This window comes from Pseudorca crassidens, chromosome 8, assembly GCF_039906515.1.
Source record: "Pseudorca crassidens isolate mPseCra1 chromosome 8, mPseCra1.hap1, whole genome shotgun sequence".
NCBI classification, from domain to species: domain Eukaryota; kingdom Metazoa; phylum Chordata; class Mammalia; order Artiodactyla; family Delphinidae; genus Pseudorca; species Pseudorca crassidens.
Genome location: NC_090303.1, coordinates 83,445,776 through 83,464,207, shown reverse-complemented (window position 1 = coordinate 83,464,207; position 18,432 = coordinate 83,445,776). Strand labels below are relative to the sequence as shown.

At 57.0% G+C, this 18,432-nt stretch overlaps 1 protein-coding gene across 1 annotated transcript in view; it reads right to left on the bottom strand.

Moving 5' to 3' along the window:
* SND1 (staphylococcal nuclease and tudor domain containing 1) overlaps positions 1 to 18,432 on the bottom strand; it is a 419,471-nt gene that overhangs the window by 6,812 nt on the left and 394,227 nt on the right. The window contains exons 17-18 of the mRNA XM_067746913.1: positions 7,262 to 7,450; positions 2,054 to 2,195 (exon numbers count right to left, since the gene is read on the bottom strand). Of these exons, the coding sequence (XP_067603014.1) occupies positions 2,054 to 2,195; positions 7,262 to 7,450 (331 nt within the window). The remainder of the gene's footprint in view (positions 1 to 2,053; positions 2,196 to 7,261; positions 7,451 to 18,432) is intronic.

Below are 18,432 nucleotides of genomic sequence, written 5' to 3'. Positions count from 1 at the left end.
CCCGGCAATAAACCCTCCGTTCTCCTGCGCCTGCGTTCCTCGCCCAGACAGTAAAATTTCAGGGACTAAGAAGCTACCTCTACACAGACAAGGTCCTGCCATACCTGGTCTATTTTTATTATTATTATTATACTTTGCTCCAAGGCAACAGTTCTGCGAACAGGCAAAGCCCTCTGGGAAGTCCTTACACAGAGCCCGGTTGGTCATTTAGAGCCAATGGCAATGTGTTCATCATTTCACCAGATCCTTCCCGAAGGCAGGCTTTAATTAAGAGAAGGGAAACAGGGCCAGAGGACGTCCCTGCCTCCAAGAAGGGTAAAAGGTTTCAGGAGAGGGAGGCTGTGTACGCTGAGGTTCATTTCCACGGATCTGATGGAAGGCAGGGTTTTCTCTGGAGCCTACACCTAGCCAGATGGCGTGCCACACAGCACCTCACTCGCTCCTCCAATCTTCCAACAATACACGGTTTCCCCCAAGTTCTCCTTCTCTCCCTATTATCTGCCTTGGCTACCACTCAGTGCAGTCCTGGCTTCCGAGAGCAATCAGAGACAGGCAGGCAGGGTACAGAGCTGGCACGGGAAGCCTCTGAGATCACAGCCAGTAGGCGGGCAAAGGCCTTGAGCCCTCAAGCTCTGTCTCCTGGAGACTCCGGGGCCTGTTCTTACTCAAGGCAGGTCTACCCAGCAGGACCCAGAGGCCAGGTGGAGCCTGCCTGGGAGCCGGGGTACCCTGGGCAGGGTCTTCTTTGAGTTCCCTTTCCCCAAGCTCTCCAAGGGCCATTCTCGCTGGCTCCTGTGCTTAGGAATAGCTCTCCTTCCTACCTGGGCCACCACCCAGCCTGGAGGCCCCCTCCCGGCTTCAGTCCCAAGGCAATGGCTGGGCCCCCTCTCACCAGGACTACAGCTGGCCACAAGAGAACTGAATCCTTCGGGCTCATCATTTCCATCTCCGCCCCTGCCTGGCTTTGCTCCCCTCCCAAGTACAGCCAGCCCAAGGCGCGAGATGGTCAGTCCTTCCCGGTGAAATGACATTGCCACAAAAGCAGGTACCTGCCTGGGAAATATCATTAGAGGGGAGGCGGCTGAGGCGAGGCTGTTGACAATCTGGAGTGGGCCTGGAGGTGAGGCCGGGGAGGGTGGGCAGAGCCGCACCCTGCCACCTACGGGGCTGCGTCCAGTGTCACCGACACCTTCAGCCCCCTCCGCCCTGTAAGGATCTGGCTCTGTGGACTGAGAGCTGGCTCTGAGAGCTTTTTCCTCTGACCTCAACTAACACGTTTCCCTGCAGAGGGTGGCAATGAGAGGAGGGAGGTCAGGATGGCTGGAGTGAAGGGAGTAAAGGTGGGAAGCTGGGCTGGAGGGGCCCCAGCGCAGCTGCTGTGAGAGCCGGCTCTACTGCCCTCTCTCCTCCAGAAGCCTGAGGTCTCTGCCGAGGGGACCCTGGCCACGGTGCGCTGCGCTTGAGGGTAGGAGTAAGGAAGAGGGTGGAGAGGGAGGGTCCTTCAGAAAGACTTTCTGGGGATGACTTCCCCTAGAGCACCGCCAGTTACCGTGGCAACTGGCTACCACTCAGGGCTGTGGCAACATCTGGAGAAGGAGAAACCCCAGCAGAGAGGAGCCCAGGCTCCCCCTCCTCCCCTCCCAAGGAAGCTGAGGGGGAGAGGCACTGAGCTGAGCCGGCTTGTGCTTCCTGACCACACAGAGACAATCTGTCCGTTGCTTCCTGATACACGCTGAGGGCTACAAATCCTCCTGCACAGCCCTGCCAGGGGTGTCTGGGACTAAAACAATTACCTGAGAGTCTCCGAGCACCACCCAGACAAAACTGGTTACCTCACCAGTCCTCAGAGGACCTATTCAGCCTCGCCCGCTCCCGGGCTCACTTGCAGCTGATAAAACGACCTCGGGCCCCGGGAGGTGGGCAGCAGCCGCAGGCTATTTTGGGGAGGCCCCCGGAAGCCCTGGGCTGTGTCCCTCCCTCCCACTCAACAGAAGGGCCTTGAGGCGGGCCAGATCATGGCAGCAGCCGTGAGGGGCCGCGCCTGTGCGCTCACCCGTCTCCACATCCTGCACGTAGAAGTGCAGGTCGTCGGTGATCTCGGTCACAAACACTGGCTTGTAGCTGGCCGAGCGCTCCTTCTCCTCCAGCACGGGCGCCACCTCCTCCACGGGCTGCTCCTCATAGCGGGCCCAGACCTGCGTGTGCCGTCAGCACAGGGGAGGAGGGCACGAGGAAGTGAAGTCAGAAAGGGTGCCAGGAAAGGGGCTCTGGGCAGGGGGAATCACTGCCCCGGGAAGTGAGTGTGGAGGTGATGTCACCACAGGACGAGCCCCTGGAACCCTCCTACCCCTGGGTGGGGATGGGGAGAGCACTTCCCATCCAGCGGCTCTGACAGGCATCAGAAGCAACTGGGGAGCTTATTGAAAACGTAGGTGCCTGGGTCTCACCCCAGCCTGCCAAATCAGGATGTGCTCTCAGGGTCCCAGGGAAAAGGAATCAAAAGCAAAGGCTCCCCAGCAATTCCCATTCCCACGCATACCAGCGTGTGAGAACCTGGGTCCCCATCTCCCTCCCTCACACCACCCTGTGGGGGTCACTCTGAACTCTCCAGGCCCTCCCACCGTCACAGGGCCACAGGCGCTCCCGAGACTCTCCAAGTGACAGCCCTGGGCCGCGGAGGCCAGGGCTGCCACTGGGCGAGCATGTCTCGGTTCTCACCTCCAGCAGGCTGCTCTGATCCCGGCTCAGAAGCTGGGCCACACCCCTCCACCCTCCCCTCTCCCTCCCTCCCCTAGCCCTGCACTGTCAGGGCTGTAGCGGCTCAGAAGCTGATTCGGGGTGACAGCACGTCAAATCCAATCCTGCGGCCAGGAGATTATCCCAGTAGTGAGGCCTGTCATAGCAGGGGAGGGAGGTGGCTCTCCATCTGAGCGCTGGAAAGGGGGTGGGGGAGTACGGGGGACTGGACCACACACAGGGTCCCACAGACACACACACAGGAATGAGTGGGGTGGTGATAAAATATTAGCCCAAACCTTACATGCTTACTAGGTACCACACTAAACGTTATCCAGGTACTGGCTCATTTAATCCTCACAACAACCGTTTGAAAAGGTATAAACGTTACCCCTGTTTTTACAAATGAAGAAACTGAGGCACACAGGCTTGCAAGATGTAGCAGAACCAGGATTTGAACACAGGCGGCCTGGCCCTAGAGGTCTTCAAGGGGAATTTTGGCAGTGACTGGGCCTCTGGACACAAAAGATAGTACTGAGCAATGGGGAAAGTTGTAGGTGGGGAGATGTGGACTCTGGTCTTTTCATTTTGCCCTTTACTTTGCTGTGTGACTTTTGTCAAGTCACATGCCTTCTCTGAGTCGCCTTTTCTTCCCTTGCAAGAGGTGGCAGAGTATGACCACATGATCACGCAGCTAACACACGGACTCCTGGGGGGCATCAGGAAGCAGCTGAAGGGCAGGAAGGCTGGAATTACTGAACCACTTTGGGCCACACCCGCAGAGGCCATGCTCCTGCCTTTAATGTGGCACGAGTGTGTGTCCTTCCATAGGAGAGGCAAGGGCCCCGAGAAATGGAACGAGCAACAGGGACTTTCTGAGCCCGGGCGAGGCTGCCAGAGGGTGGCGGAGAGGGATGGGAGAGACATCAGCTGGGCCCAAACTTCTGCCCCCCTCCCCAGCAGTGGCCCTCCTGACCCGGCAGTCTGTCCTCTGCCCCCTTTTCCCACCACACCACCCTCCAATCTGTCTGCACTCAGTGCCCCTACCCGCTCCAGACCAAGTCAGCGGCCGTCCCCTCTCCCATCGTGCTCCCTCCTTTCCCAGCACACAGCGGGTTGGAGAGGCAGGGCCCCTGTACTGCCTCCTGCGTGGGCCCCCATCCTAACCCCACCCGGCTTCTTCTTCCGTGTGGATGAATTGGGAACAGACTGACAGGCTGAGAGCAGAAACTGCTAACGGCTCCTCAACTAAAGGTGCCTCAGGCGACAGCATCAGGTTTCCTCCTGGGAGAGAGGAGGCGGAGCATCTTCCCCGGCAGGTGCAGGGTGGGCAGCGGGCTAGAGGTCACAGATGATGCAAACAAAGCCTCGGGTTGGCCCTCAGGCCCCCCTCCTACAAGGAGGCAGCAACGGGCCAGTCCTGTCGGTGTCCCACAGCTCCGGGGGCAGCAGGAGGGGAGCACAGGGGTGTATACTGCTGCCTCCTCCTCAGATGGAGGAGCTCCACTTGTAAGACAGGACGGGCTTGGCCCTTCAGTCGTGGAGCCGTGCGGGGCCCCTGCCCAAGCTGGTCAGTGTGGCTTCCTGGTGGGAAGCAGTCAGTCAACTGGATGGGCTTGGCCGCCCAGGTCCCCACCCTTAGAACCAGGGCCTGCTTTGCCCACACTGGCTTCTGTTGCCCCCTGCAGAACCTGGGCAGGGAGGGGACAGGCACATCGGCAAGACACCCTCTGTGACCCCTCCATGGCCCTGGCTACAGACACAAGTGGGCAGTGGGCAAGGGAAGCCCCTCCCTCCTCTGCTACACGCCGCTCCGTCGCGCCATTTCCTGTCCTGCTCAGATCGCTTTTGCATTCCGGGGCCAGGTCAGGAGTAGAGGCTGTCTCCCCTCCTGTCCTCACCCTGCCCCTGGCCCTCCCTCCTCCCCGGGGAGCCCTGGGTGCACCTCCTGGCAAACGATGGGCAGTGTGGACCGAGGCTCCACTGGCTGGAGCCTTTCCTTTCTAAATCCTATTTAATATCGCTGCTCAGGAGGCTCCGGAGGTGGGGCTGGCATGGGGCCAGTGGGGTGGAGGCCTTCAAGCCCGCGGCGGGGAAGCCAAGCTCAGTAAAGGCCAACCAAGGGCCAATAGAGCCCTGTCAAGGGCCCTGCTGGGGCACAAAGGGGGAGGGGCGATGGGGGAACAGTCCAGACGGCTGCCATCTGCGGCTCCCTCTTTGGTCCTCAGACCTGCCCAGGATCCCTAAAGGAGGCGGAGAGGGGAGCCCTGCATCAGCCTCCTACAGAGGAAGGCGAGGGCCTGACTAGCCTCTTCATGGGGAGAGGCGTCTGCAAGGCACAGGGAGGAATTAGGCCTGGCAGGGAGGCAGCTAAATTCTCAGAGCTGGGAATACAGCACTGCGGGGTTTCCCCAGACAGACCTGCTCAGAAATGTACGCGCACATAATCACACCCACCTAAGACTTCTGCTTGCTCCTCGTCTCACAAAATCTCTCCGTATTACTTTCCTCAGTCAGCTCATAGGTACCACGATGATCTTTTAACCCCGGATGCGCCTGTCTCTCGACAGCTAAGGCAGCTCTCATGGGGTCACCAGTGGGGCAAGGCTGGGGATCCTGGGGACACCTCAGATATATAGTTTACTGTCCCCCAGAGGACCACCAACTTCTCTGAGTGCAGCTAACTGTGAGGGCCGCTGCAAGGCTCTGCCCACACTATTCCTGGGTCCCGGCCCCACCAGGATAAGGCAAGTCATGTGAGGTCACCCCGGGATCCTCGAAGAGGCTGAGATGTGCAGGAGAGGGACCGAGGAGGCAGGCAGGCCCCCACCCTGAGGGTGGTGCGCCGCATTTTAATTGGACCGGAATAAAACCATGCAGCTGAGTAAGTAATTAATCCCTAGCAATTACTCCTCAGCACCATCACGTGGCACTCGCGAAATGATGACTTGGGTTCTTTCAGACAAATCCACTGCGTAGTAAACAGCGATGCCCAGTTCAGCACCTAAGCAAGGGACCACCCTCCATCTTTGGCCAGATTCCCTTCTCTGTCCTCTCCTTGGTCCCTCTGGGGTCTCTACTCTCAGAGGGGAGAAGATCACTCAGATCTGAAGAGACAGCTTCTCAGCTCAGGTGCTGAGTAGCCAAGGAGCAGGGCCGGGGGGCAAAGATGCTTTCAGAATCTGGGCCTTAGAGGCCGGTGCTTGCCGCACTGACACCCAGCTGCTAACTCGTTCAGCCTTTGCACGTGAGGCCCAGCACCACGTCTCCTCCATTTCCATGCGGCGGGCAGAGGACATGGAGGTGGCAGTCTTAAGTTCAGCTGTCACAAACAGGAACTCCAAGAGGAAGCTCCTCTGCTGGAGCCAAGGCTGTCTGCCTCCCCATCAGTCTACGCAGAGGGTTTAATGTGAGCAGAACTGGGACAAGGAAGGGTGGAAATCTCCTTGGGGGCCCCATGGTGGCCTGCTCACTCCTCCAAGGCATGGACAGTCCCTGTCACCTGTCTTGGCTTTTGGGGCCACCTCTCCCCGGGGTCCTTCAGCCTCCAGTAGGATCGGTCACCTGCCCTAATCTCTAGGGGATGGGAATAAGACATACACAGAGATCCAAGAAGGGGTCCCGCACCGGGCCCCTGGGGGAAGTGATGTGTCCTCTCTCAGAGGACAGGTGGGAAGAGCCGGAGTGGGGGTGAGGCCGAGGGGCCTTCTGGGCCCCAAAGCCCCGACTCCCTGTGGCAGGTGTCTGGGTCTCGGCTCTGAGAGGCGAGTTGTAAGCCAGATGGCTGCCCCATGGGGAAAGAAACGTTTATTCCTGGAACAAATTTACGGCTCAGCATGGCCGTCCCATGAAATCCTCCTCAAACTCAGAGAAGCCCTGACACATTGGTGGCCAGTTGATTTATCCCCATTATCGGTGCTGGGCTGTAAGTCAGTGGCGACAGGCTGGGGGCGGGGGGTGCCGAGCCCGGCTCCCATCACCCAAACCACTGGGTTCTCTAATCGTCCATTTGTTTCCAAAAGCTGCTTTGCGACCCGCCCCCCTTGTCTCCTCAATGCAGTGTCTGCAGAGACTGATGGGCTGTAAATCTGGGTCCTAACAGCTTTATGCATCTCCTGGGGCAGCTTCCAAAATGGGCTTCCCTGCAGGGCAACGTGAAGGAAACTCAGACGTGGGCTGCAGGCCAACGGCCTCTCTGAGAGCACCGGAGGGCAGGGTGCAGGAGGGAAGGCTTCTCGGTCTCCTGCGGCCCAGGGGCTCCAAGGTCACCTTCCAGGCAGCTTCCTGCTCCAGGGCCACCAGAGCTGGCCCAACAGGGAGTGCTCAGAGCGGGTCCGGGGCCATCTCAGCGTGCGGTTCCTGACATGGGGTCTGAGACCAACGCCAACCGGGGTCACTCAGTTGAGGGGTGACAGAACCGCTTCTGTCTGTCGTATGGAGACAGCGGTGCTGGTGCATGGGGGTGGAGGGGAGGGTGAGAGAGGCAGCCGCCTCCTCCCCGGCCAGGCCCAATTCCACAGCCTACCTTCTCTTTCTTCTGCTTGGCGGCCTCCTCGGCAGACAGCAGGGACTTGTAGTAGGAGCTGCGCTCAGCGGTGAAGTGGACCTTGGAGAGCGCGTGCTCCACCAGCAGGACGGACAGGTTGGCGCTGTCAACGTGCAGCCAGCCGATGAAGTTGCCAGCCTTGTCCATGCCCTCCACCTCCACCTCCACCTGGGGAGCAGAGACAGGGAGCGTCAGCCTGCAGCAGGGGCCCAGGGTGGGCAGCGGAGGAGAGCGGCCCTGGGCCACTGCCACCACCATCACTCCATGGGACAGGAGTAGCTGCAAGGATGAGTCAAGCAGAGTAGGAGCTTGTGGGAGGCTCTTAGAACACTTCACTTGAGTGCTGTGAGCTGGTCTATACTTTTCAGCCTCTTGCAGCCCAGAGCCATTGTTGACAGATACATCACGGACAAAGCAACTTCAAAACTCCCCTCTCTTCTCAAATCCCCTCCCCTTGCTCTTGGCAGAGAGCTACTAGGGTAAACTTCACTCTCCTTAGCTTAAGCAAGCTCTGTGTGTGTGTGTGCACGCGCGTGCGCACAAGCATGTAGAGAAAGGTCGGGGTGAGACAGGCAGCGGCCATAGCTGTGGGGACATCCCACTCTTCTTCAGCACCCACTGAACCCCAGCTCTGCCCTGAAGACAGGCCCTGGGGGAGTAAGGCAATCCCCGAGGAAGGGGAACTTGAGTTCTTCCCAGAAGAGCTGAATGAAGTAATGCTTAATGAAGGTAATGAAAGAGGTGGGATGAAAGCCAGGTGAGGAGAGGAGGGAAGGGGACAGGTGAGCAAAGAGATGTGGGCAGGAAGTACACTACCACACGGGGGCGGGGCGGCTCGGGGGTGATTCCAGCAGGAAGTTATCCCTAAAAATGCGTAACTGGAAGGGTGTGCTCACCACCATCAGCCCAGACCTCGGGGCGGAGTGCTAAGGCTGATCCCCAGACCCTGCAGGATCCCTGCAGAGCCCAAGGGCTCCCGGGCCTCCACCCCTGAGGACTTCCCCAAGACCCAGGACCCCAGACCCGGCATGGACTCTGCTCCCGCCTCACGAAGGCAATGGCCCACGAGGAATTCCTTCTTTGATCCTCTCCCAACCTCTTTCTTCTCCTGCTAAAGGGGCCTGTAAAAGCCTTTGCTGACAGACGTAAAAACTTGTATTAATTTAAACGGCTTCAAGCTCGATTAAGCAATAAAATGAATGTCTAAATACCTGGGAATTCTCTGAAGCCTGGGCTGGAACCAGTGGCAGAAGCCAAGGGCAGAGGGCTAGGTTCGAGGGGCGAGGGGGGAGGAGAGCAGCCCGCCCACCTAGCGGAGTCCTGACTCAGCAGGGAGAGACGCTGGACACGACTCCCTATAAGCAGACAGAGGCGGCTTGGGCGGCGGAGGGAAGGCAGTGTGGGTGGGACCCTGACTTCTTCCTACTCTTGAACACCCTTCTTCCTACTTGAGGCCCCCCCGTTACCCCTTCAGGTGGAACGCAAGTTCAACGACACCTGAAGCGGGGGTGTGGCACAGAAGGGAATACGCAGAGTTTATGAGAGCTAGAAGAAAAGAGATGTCATACCCATCCAGTCCAACTCGATTTTGTCGGCAGGGAAACTGATGCACAGACAAGGGAAGTGGAGCTCGCCAGGGTCAGGGCTGAGAGCAGAAGCCAGGCTGCCCTGCTGCCTTCTTTCCCTACTGCCCGCTTGACTTGGGAGCAGAAAAGACCCTCCCCTCCTCTTCCCCCGCAGCCTCTGTCTCAGGAGCAGTCCTTCCTTCCTCCAGGCACACCTCTGATGCCCCTTCTTCGCTTTCCACTAGGTTGAGGCCGGCTCCCTCCACCACCCTGCACTTCCCTGCTACAGCCGGGGCGGGCAGAAGTGTTGGGCTCTGCTGCGCTGGGTCTACCCCACGCGGGCCTCACACCGCTGAGGGCTGGGGCAGGGAGAACCAGCGTCCAGCACCTGGAGGTGGCAAAACGTGTCTCTCCTTTCTCGAATTCTGGCCATCAATTTACTGGAGGACCTGCATTTGCGGGAGAGGTCAGGTGGGCAAAATGGTACTTGATAAAAAGCAGGGGCCCCAAGAGCTCATCAGCCAGTAAGCCACCTGAATTCACTTGAGGTGAGTGACGGACGCCCTGGGGAGCCCTTTGCCACCTTCTAAATGCCCGGGGCGCTGAAGCACTGGGCACCCCTACAGTGGGAGGGCTAAGGATGGAGGAAGAGGCTGCCAGGCTTGCCGTGGTCAGACAAGAACAGGGATGGGCAGATGATACATGAGAAGACCATCTCCTGCATTTGCCGAGCTTTACCACACGCGCTAAGGCCAAGCAGCAGCAGGTCCCAGGAGAATTCTGGGAAGAGCAGAGGGCTGCCTGCCTCGTGCCTGGGGGCTCACGAGACAACGGGTAGAGTACGGGGTGCTGACGCAGGCTCCCACCACCATTTGGGGGCTCAGGACACACCTGCTCACGACCAGCTGAAAGCAAATCAAACTGGAACAGTTCCTGGCCCATGCCAGCACCCCCATTCCCGACCTCTTGTCTTCCATGTGCTCACTGCCAGGTGTCCTTTTCCTAGAACTGAGGATGGCTGCCCTGCTCGAGCACAAGGCCTCCCTCCAGCCCGAGGGCTTGCGGTGGGCCGGTGTGACAAGAAGCCTGATGGCTTCTCTTGGCACCAGATTCCTGGGATGGAGGCAAGAACCTCAGAGAGATGATTTGCAGAGGCAACTGGCCAGGTACAACCCTTCTCTCCTATAAGGTGCCCACGCTCAGATCCCACTCTACAAGGCCAATGTCGAATTCACATCTGACCCTGAGGCCACAAACCAGATGCCAGCCTCTTGAGGCTCCCACTAGAGGGCAACCCCGGCGACGAGCAGCCACACCTGGGGCCAAAACTGCTGGGGAGCAGCCAGGCTCTCTTGGCAGGTGAGCTCCGGCTTTACACTTACCCGGCCGCTCCCTTCCTGCAATCGATCTGTTAACTTGGGCTTGACAAGCCCCTGGGCCCAGCCAGCTGCAGAGGAAAGAAATCTCTGGCCTTGGGCACTGTGCTGCCGCCCAATCCGTCCTGGGGTGTAGAGGGAGATAAAGCTGTCGCCCCTGGGTCTCTGCTTCCCCTTTTATTACAGCTGCTGCCACCACAGTAATTTCTCAATCAAACAACTGGGCTCAGGGGAAGGTGGGGTGGGCTTAGTGGAGGGATAGGGCTGGGCCAGTGTTCCCGCTGCTCCTGAGACGCTTGGCTTCCGCGGCCTCTCTGCCCTCACCCTGTGCTGTGTCTATCCTTCCGGCCACGCCCCAGCCTGGATGGGCACAGGGGTTCAGTGTGAATATCAAAGTCTTGACTCTTTAGCTCTGGGAAAGTTGCATGGGAACCAAGCAGAGGGTTCAGCAGGGCGCTCCCAGGGGGGTATATGTGTTCATCCTTCATCATGTCTCTCTTTCATACTGACTGCTAGGAATTTGTGACTTGACTATAACATTATGTGGGTCCATATCTGTAAAGGCTCTGTTTCTGTGTTCAACGTTAAGACTCAGCCTAAAGACTCAAATTTCTGATATTTTCTCCTAATTAAAAAAAAATATATATACATATACACACGCATAGGCTTATATACAGTTATCTGGGGTACTTATCTCTATAAAGTCACCATGAACAAGGAATTAGGGAATCCTGAACCACTGTCCCCAGGGGAAACACAGGGTTAGGTTCCTACAAGACTCTAGTCACATTTTTATCAACTTATCAAAACATAACCTTCTTCTATGAGTGTTTCTGTTTAAAGACACTGCATTTAATACGTATTGATGATTCATTAACACTGAACTCACAGCCAACAGCACCGTAACTCATGCCTGAATAAAGCTTATCTAACACATGGATTTTCTCCTCAAGGCGCATCACAGCCTCTTGTACTCAGGAACACTAGACAGCACTTCAGCGCCATGCTTGGAGGCCATTCTTAACTACAACAAAAAGTGCAAAAACCGGAAAACCATGGCACTAAATAGACCACGAGGAGGGCACTTGTTTGCAGAATGAGAGCTGAAACAAGAAGGCAGAGCCACTGCCTGTGCAGCCTTAGCTGGGAATGTGCTCACCAGGAGACTCTGTGCACATCTACAAATGATCCAAAAAGCACCAGGAGTACTGACTGAGGTTACAAATAAATTTTAGTAATTAAGTGAATTCGCAAATATGGACTCACGTGTAATGAGGACTGACTATATACAGATACACAGACAGCAATTTCCTACAAGCTGCCTCGAACTGTAGACAGGAGTTAGGGGAGGCTCATTCTTGTCAAACACACAAGAAACCTCTTCTGGTTTCTTTCTGCTACCGCAGCATTAATGAGATAACTATTCATGGGGTGTGGTGTAGAGTGCGAAGCGGTATACAGCATGGCTACCTGTCTCTCTGGCATCTTGGAATGTTCCAGGAAGAGATCTGGACTCACCGTCTTCCTTGGGAGGCCTCCTACAGCGGCATGTGACCTCAGGTAGTCAGGCCTTGGGTGACTACTACAGGCTGCCAGAACACTTCATAAGCATGTGGGCATTTGGTGTGTACACAGGTGGGCTGATAATGGCCTTGAGGGGACCACAGGGTATGTGTACATGTGGACGCAAGCAATGTCAGCAAGGGACAGATGATGGCTCTTCTCACTCCCCCTCCTCAACTCTCATACAGAAGCCGAATGCCGAGACCTAGCAACACACGGAGCTGGGGGGAGGAGATTGCCTCCGGAGAGACTGTGAGAAGGGGTGGTGCCACGTGGAGGAGGCGGCTTGGTGATAACTCTGGTTAAGACAGAGCAAGAGGGCTTCCCTGGTGGCGCAGTAGTTGAGAGTCCGCCTGCCGATGCAGGGGACACGGGTTCATGCCCCGGTCCGGGAAGATCCCACGTGCCGCGGAGCAGCTGCGCCCGTGAGCCATGGCCGCTAGGCCTGCATGTCCGGAGCCTGTGCTCCGCAGCAGGAGAGGCCGCAGCGGTGAGAGGCCCGTGTACCGCAAAAAAAAAAGGCCGAGCAAGAGCCTAGATGTCCAAAGGTCACACCTGATCCTCAGGCACTGAAGGACACCGAGGTGCTGCCTCACTGTGCACCCCTGCTGGTCTGGTCACCTGCCAACATCTCTTGTCCTGTGCTCTTGATACTGGCAGAGTGGGTGGGGATTTTGTGGTTCTGAACTAGGCCCCGTGAGGTGAGCTCTTCCAGCTTCCACACCAGCCTCCTGTGAAGGCTTCCCTAAACCTCAGCCTGCAGTGAACTGAACACCTGGCCTGAACATCTATGGGCTTACTCTCCCTTTGACACGTAGGGGCCAATGTACAGCACAGAGGTTAAGAGCACCAACTCTGGAGCCAAACAAATCCCCCCACCACCTGCATGAGCTCTGGTGAATCAGTTACCTTGGAACTGCAATGGTACCTGCCTCAAAGGATCTGTTTTGACGATAAATGAACTAATGTAAGTATGCTAAACACTTAGAAGAGTGCTTGACATACAAATGCTGCTTCTTCTTCTTCATCAATTATTTACTTCTGGGGAAGGGCAGTTATTTCATTTCAAAATGTCTTTATTCTTCACCTAGACTGTCAGCTCCAAGGCAAGTGAAGCCTGTTCTCTGAATCTGCTCCAGAGCTGGGTGTACTGACTGGGCCATGAGGTGGCAGAAAGAGCATGAATCTTGCAGTCAGACAGACCTGGGTTCAAATCCTAAATCTGGCCGCGAAGTTTTGGTGACGTAAAACTGCTTCCTCTTCCTTCAACTAAGGGCCAGCTGACAGCAGCCAGGCTGGTTACAACCAGCAGCAGCCCTGTGTGGCTAAGCTCAATTCCCTTGGTTCTTAACTTAACCCAGAGTGGGAGCTGAGGGAAGTTCAGGCTGACGGGAAAACCTAATGAGTGACTGTCCCCAAACCCAGCTGAACAAACAGATGCCTTTCTAATCAGTGGAGGGGGGAGGGATCCTTCTCCACCACAGGGCCGATGGGGATGTGGCCCAGCCAGCCATGCCCAGAGGGGGAGCAGCTAGCCCCGCTGGGCCCGGGCTGCCTGCGGGCCGGGGCAGCCAGCAGGCCCTGCTGCCTCACAGCGGGACACGTCCTCCTGTTCCCAAGCACATTAAGGTGCCACTAATGAAACTGTTCTGGCTTATTTACCAAATTAATACAAATGGCACAGGCTGTTAATTTGCACGTCTCCTAATTACTGAGGAAGCACTCCCGTCCCAGGCAGCACACACACCTCAGTGCCCACCCCAACAGGCTGTGGTCTCACCCTTCGCAGCTGCGGGTACGCAGGGAAGGGCAGGACGGGAGGAGGAAAGAGGAGACCCTGAGCAGTTCCCGCCCTCCACGGCTGGAAGCAACCCGGGGAGGGAAGGTGGCAGTGGCCCTGAACGTTTTGTTTCCCACAGTCCTCTTCTCAGCGGCTGGAGCGTCCTGGTCTCCCCCCGCCCAACCCCACCCCCGCGCCCCGCCACTGGTCCCCTTCTGGATTCTGTCCAGCTTCTTAACACAGTAACTACTTCGATCAAACAGGCGATGGGGGCGGAGTCATTCTTCCACTCCAGGCAGTGAGGCACAGGCTGCCGGGGTGCAATGCCGGGCCAGCCAGGCGAGGGGGTGTGCAGGAAGCAGGAGAAACAAAAGGCAGACAGGGGCTGATGTTCTTACAGAGCCGACGACGCTAACCTCTCCTGGCCCCCCAGCCAATCAGCCTTCTGAAAGAGTACTGTGTGCTGGAGAAGAAGACCAGATAGCTCAGCTGTAAGACCACAGAGGAAATTTCAACCACCTTGCGGGGTTCATTCAGCTGTCCCTCTCCTGCTCCAGGAGCCAAGCTGGATGCCCAGGGCTCTAAGTCTCGGGCAAAGCTGGAAACACGCAGGTCCCCTCCTGTAGCCTTCTTCATGGTGGGGTCGGGGGGAAGTGAGCTGGAGGCCGCCTCCACGGAAAGGCCAACCTAAATGAGGCAGCCAGGGGCACTTAGGGCAAAGGAATTTAAAAATATTGGACCAGGTAGGACATACAGCAGGGGGCGTTACGCTCCACGTGGTGACTCAGGGCAGCCAAAGGAGGCACAGCACAGAGGGGATTTTTGGCAATGCGGGAGGGTGGGGAGTCTCCCCTCCCATATAACCCACCTTCCCCTTTTTACGCGTTGGGAGGATGGAAAAGAGGTACAATCTGCCCCGGGAGAGCGTCTTGGGCTCTCTCTTGTGCAGTGCCTGAGGCAACACAGGAAATTACTGAGCCTCGGCCCCAGAGGCTGGGAGGCTGTATGTAGACTGCCTGGAAAACAGCCAAGGGCGATGCTCCCTTCCCCCAGGGAGGTGGCTGCCTCGGGTAGGACAGGTGATGCCAGCTGGGCAAGAGCAGCAGCTCAGGACACGCCTGCCCTGGGGCATCTGGAAAGGAAGACTTCCTGCACAAGGGGTGGCAGAGCGGGGAGGGGAGAGGTGCTGGCTGCAGGTTCCTCCAGAAGGTGCAGCAGGAGCGCGGATACCTCGGGGGAGGTGACATCATCGGCCCCCACGACAGGCAGAAGCCTCCGTGTCCTTTCCATATGCTGTCTGGTCCTAGCCCTGCTTTAAATAACCCCAAAGCCATCAGTAACAAGCCTGGAACTGGGAACAAGATAGGAATGAGGCTTGGATGGCGAGAAGGCATTGAGAAGCATAGCAAAAACCCTGGACTGAAACAGCGATCCAGGGACCAGCTCTTCTGGGCTGGGGTGTCACACCCTCCTCCGGGCTGTTTCCCCACATGTTAGTGAGAGTTGAACCCGGTTTTTAAGGTTCTCTCTGCTCAGAACGTCCTAAAGTATGAGCTGGGCTTAGGGGTGGTGGCCCTCGTGGCGCACCAGTATGACTGGGAGTCGATGAGGGAGAAGACAGACAAGGGGTTACGTGGGAGAGAAGGGCAGGGGAGAGGCCCACAGGCGCATCGGCAAGCCCTGAGGGAGAGCCTGCAGAGAGGAAGAAAGGCACTCCAGCTCTTCCCAACCCGCACGTCCCATCCAGAGCTTCCTGCAAGAATGTGAGCAGAGATGCAGGGTGACCAGAGTGCAATTGAGCCTCCTTTTCCTGCCCCGCAGAGGTAGCCACGCCGCCGGAGAGCTGGGCTTTCCACCATCACTGATGCTGCATGAAGGCTGTAAGGTGCTGCCACAGCCGGAGCCGTGAACTTGAAGAGACACCTCACCTTCATATGGTAGCAGCCTAACACAGCGAACTCGTCCCCTCCACTCTCGGCCACACGCAGACACACGGTTGTCCTTCAGAGACGAAGAGCATTAACACAATGCAATTAATAATGTAACGCTCCGGAAGCCGCAGAGGCAGTGCCTATGAAATGCCTCCTGGGTCTCACTACCGCCACCCGCCGGCGGGGAGCGGGCAGGTGAGGGGCAGAAGCGGTACCGAGCTCCCCTGTGCTCCTGGAGTAGCAGGGCCCCAGTCCCCACCGGCGCCGCTGCTACTAACCCCTCATCACCTCCAGACCAAATGATGCTTTCAAGCCTGACCCGCAGCGCCAGCTGTTCCCAGAAAACCTCTTTTCTGACATTTGTGCGCTCGTCTAAGCCAAAGCCCTAGGAATGCCTGGAAATCAGGCTCGGGGCAAGAGGGGCCAAGAGGCTCCTGGAAATTGAGGGAAGGCCGGAGCACTGGGCAAGGTGGCTCAGCTAGAAGTTCGGGGCTTCCTTCTCTCTCTCCTTGAACACCTCAGGGATGAGGGGTGGGACGGCAGAGGTGGGGGGTCGGGGGGCAGCTCCTGGTCCCGCCTGAGGTGGAGAGGCAGGAGCCGAGGCGATCAGCAGCGTCTGAGTCTGCTGGGAAATGCAAACCTGCTGACTCCAGGCCTTTTCAAGCGGCAACGCAGTTTACAAACTGACGCAATCTGCTCCTCTGGTGCAGACAATAAGGAAAGCAGACTGTTCATCTTCCCAGGAAAACCCGGGGCTGGAAGCTGGAGGGAAATTTAACTCTCTCTTCCCTGAGGTTCAGGCAGGGAATGTGGCGGAACTGGGGGCCCTCGCTCTGCCCCCACCCCTGTCCAGGGCACCACCACTGACATCCTTTCCCACAGGTTTCCCGAGCCTGAGGCAGGCTTTGGAATCCCTTCTGGAAGTGGGGCGCACCTGAGCGGCCCCACTCCTCCTCATGTTCCCGGCTGATGTGGAGAAGAGCGGTCCCAGCCAAAAGGAGCGGCGAGGACTGCTCTTCATCTGGGGCCCCACACAGCATCCTGGGCCCCGGCCCTTAGCTTGGGCCAGGGAGCCAGCCGCAGTGGGTGTCCTCCCAAGCCCGGCCGGGGTCTCTGAGGCTGCCCCCGAGCCCTGTAGGAACTGAGCTGGGGTGAGAAGTCAGTTGGCCTTTTCTGTCAGAAGAAATTAGTGTGTGTAGGACCTGTGGAGGAACCGTATGAGGCTGTCAAATCTCTGACCTGAAAGTAACCAAATGTTGTCCAATCGGGTCAAATCCGAATGCCAGCCCCCTCTCTGTCGGCACTTACATCTTCCTGATGCCAAGGCCTGCTCTGGGGCGCGTGCGCTCTGCTTTGCCGAGCCCAGCTCCCAGGCTTTATGTGACCTGCTGTGGGTTTCTGTGTGGACCCACACTTTGCCTTCATAAAGCACTTACGGTGGCATCAGTAACCGTTTCTTTCCCTTCCACCCTGGAGAAAAAGAACCTGGCTCTAGGGAATTCCCTGGTGGTCCAGCGGTTAGGATTCCACGCTCTCATTACCAAGGGCCTGGGTTCAGTCCCTGGCTGGGGAACTAAGATCCCGAAAGCTGCGCAGAGTGGCCAAAAAAACCCACCTGGCTCTAGATCACACCCTCACCTGCTTCCTGGGGCACCTGTTTCTATTAGTCACCTTCTCCTACAATCAACCACCCTGAGTCCCTTTCCATCAGCATCTACCTCTTTGCCTACAAATATCCTGCCCATCCTAGAAAACCTTGCTTTGACCTCGCGTCCCATCCACTCGACCTCCTTCTCTTTACCCGAAGAGTATTCACCTCACCTCCTTTCACTTCTCCATCCAACCTGGCTGGTCATCACTGTCGACATTGCAATGTGACTACCACTTCAGAGGTCACTCAAGCCCTCTTAACTGCCATTTTACTAATTTCTTTTAGGTATCTGACAAAGCTAAGCACTCCCCCTTCTATTTTGAAGCTCTTTCTAAGGTCTCTGTGATTCCCAGTCTTGGCGTCGTCTCCGTGATTTCTTGGTTTCAGTTGTGAATCTTTCGCACCAACACGCCCCTTGAATGTGGATGTTCCCCAGGGGGCCACCTGAGGCTGTAGACAATTTCCGTCCTGCATGGATCAGAGTCATGACACCACCACTCCTGTTTCCAGCCTAGCCCTCTCTTCAGGATTCACCTCCACCAGATAAATTTCAACGAGTCCAACCCTGAATCTACTATCTTCACGATAAAAGCTGCACTGTCACCTGCATTTCTTATCTCACTCAGTAGCACGAGCAGCTTAGAAATCATCCTCGACTCCTTTTATATTCACAGTCAATCTCCAGGTCACAGTGGTCCTGCTTCATAGACATCTCTTGAATTCTCGCCCTCTTCTTTAATCTTATCGCCACTCCCCGAGTTCAGGTCCTGGCTGTGGGTGACAGCCCCTCACTGGCATCCCTGCCACCAGCCTCGCCAGTCCCTAATGGCCCCTGGATGATGCTGCAGTGTGTGGCTTACCACAGGCTGTGCGGTACAGTGGTTAGATGCGGGCTCTGTGGCCAGACCATCTGGGCTCACATTTGCTCTGCTGCTACCAGCTGTGTGGTCCTGAGTGGCTTTTTAACCTCTCTGGGTCTCAGTTTTTTCCTATTTGTCACATGGGCATAATAATGGCACCTACCTCAAAGGGTTGTTTGTTTTGTTTTTTTTTGGCTGCGTTGGGTCTTCGTTGCTGCACGCGGGCTTTCTCTAGTTGCTGAGAGTGGAGGCTACTCCTTGTTGCGGTGTGTGGGCTTCTCATTGCGGTGGCTTCTCTTGTTGTGGACCACGGGCTCTAGGCACGAGGGCTCAGTAGTTGTGGCTCGCGGGCTCAAGAGCGCAGGCTTAGTAGTTGTGGTGCACAGGCTTAGATGCTCCGCGGCATGTGGGTTCTTCCCGGACC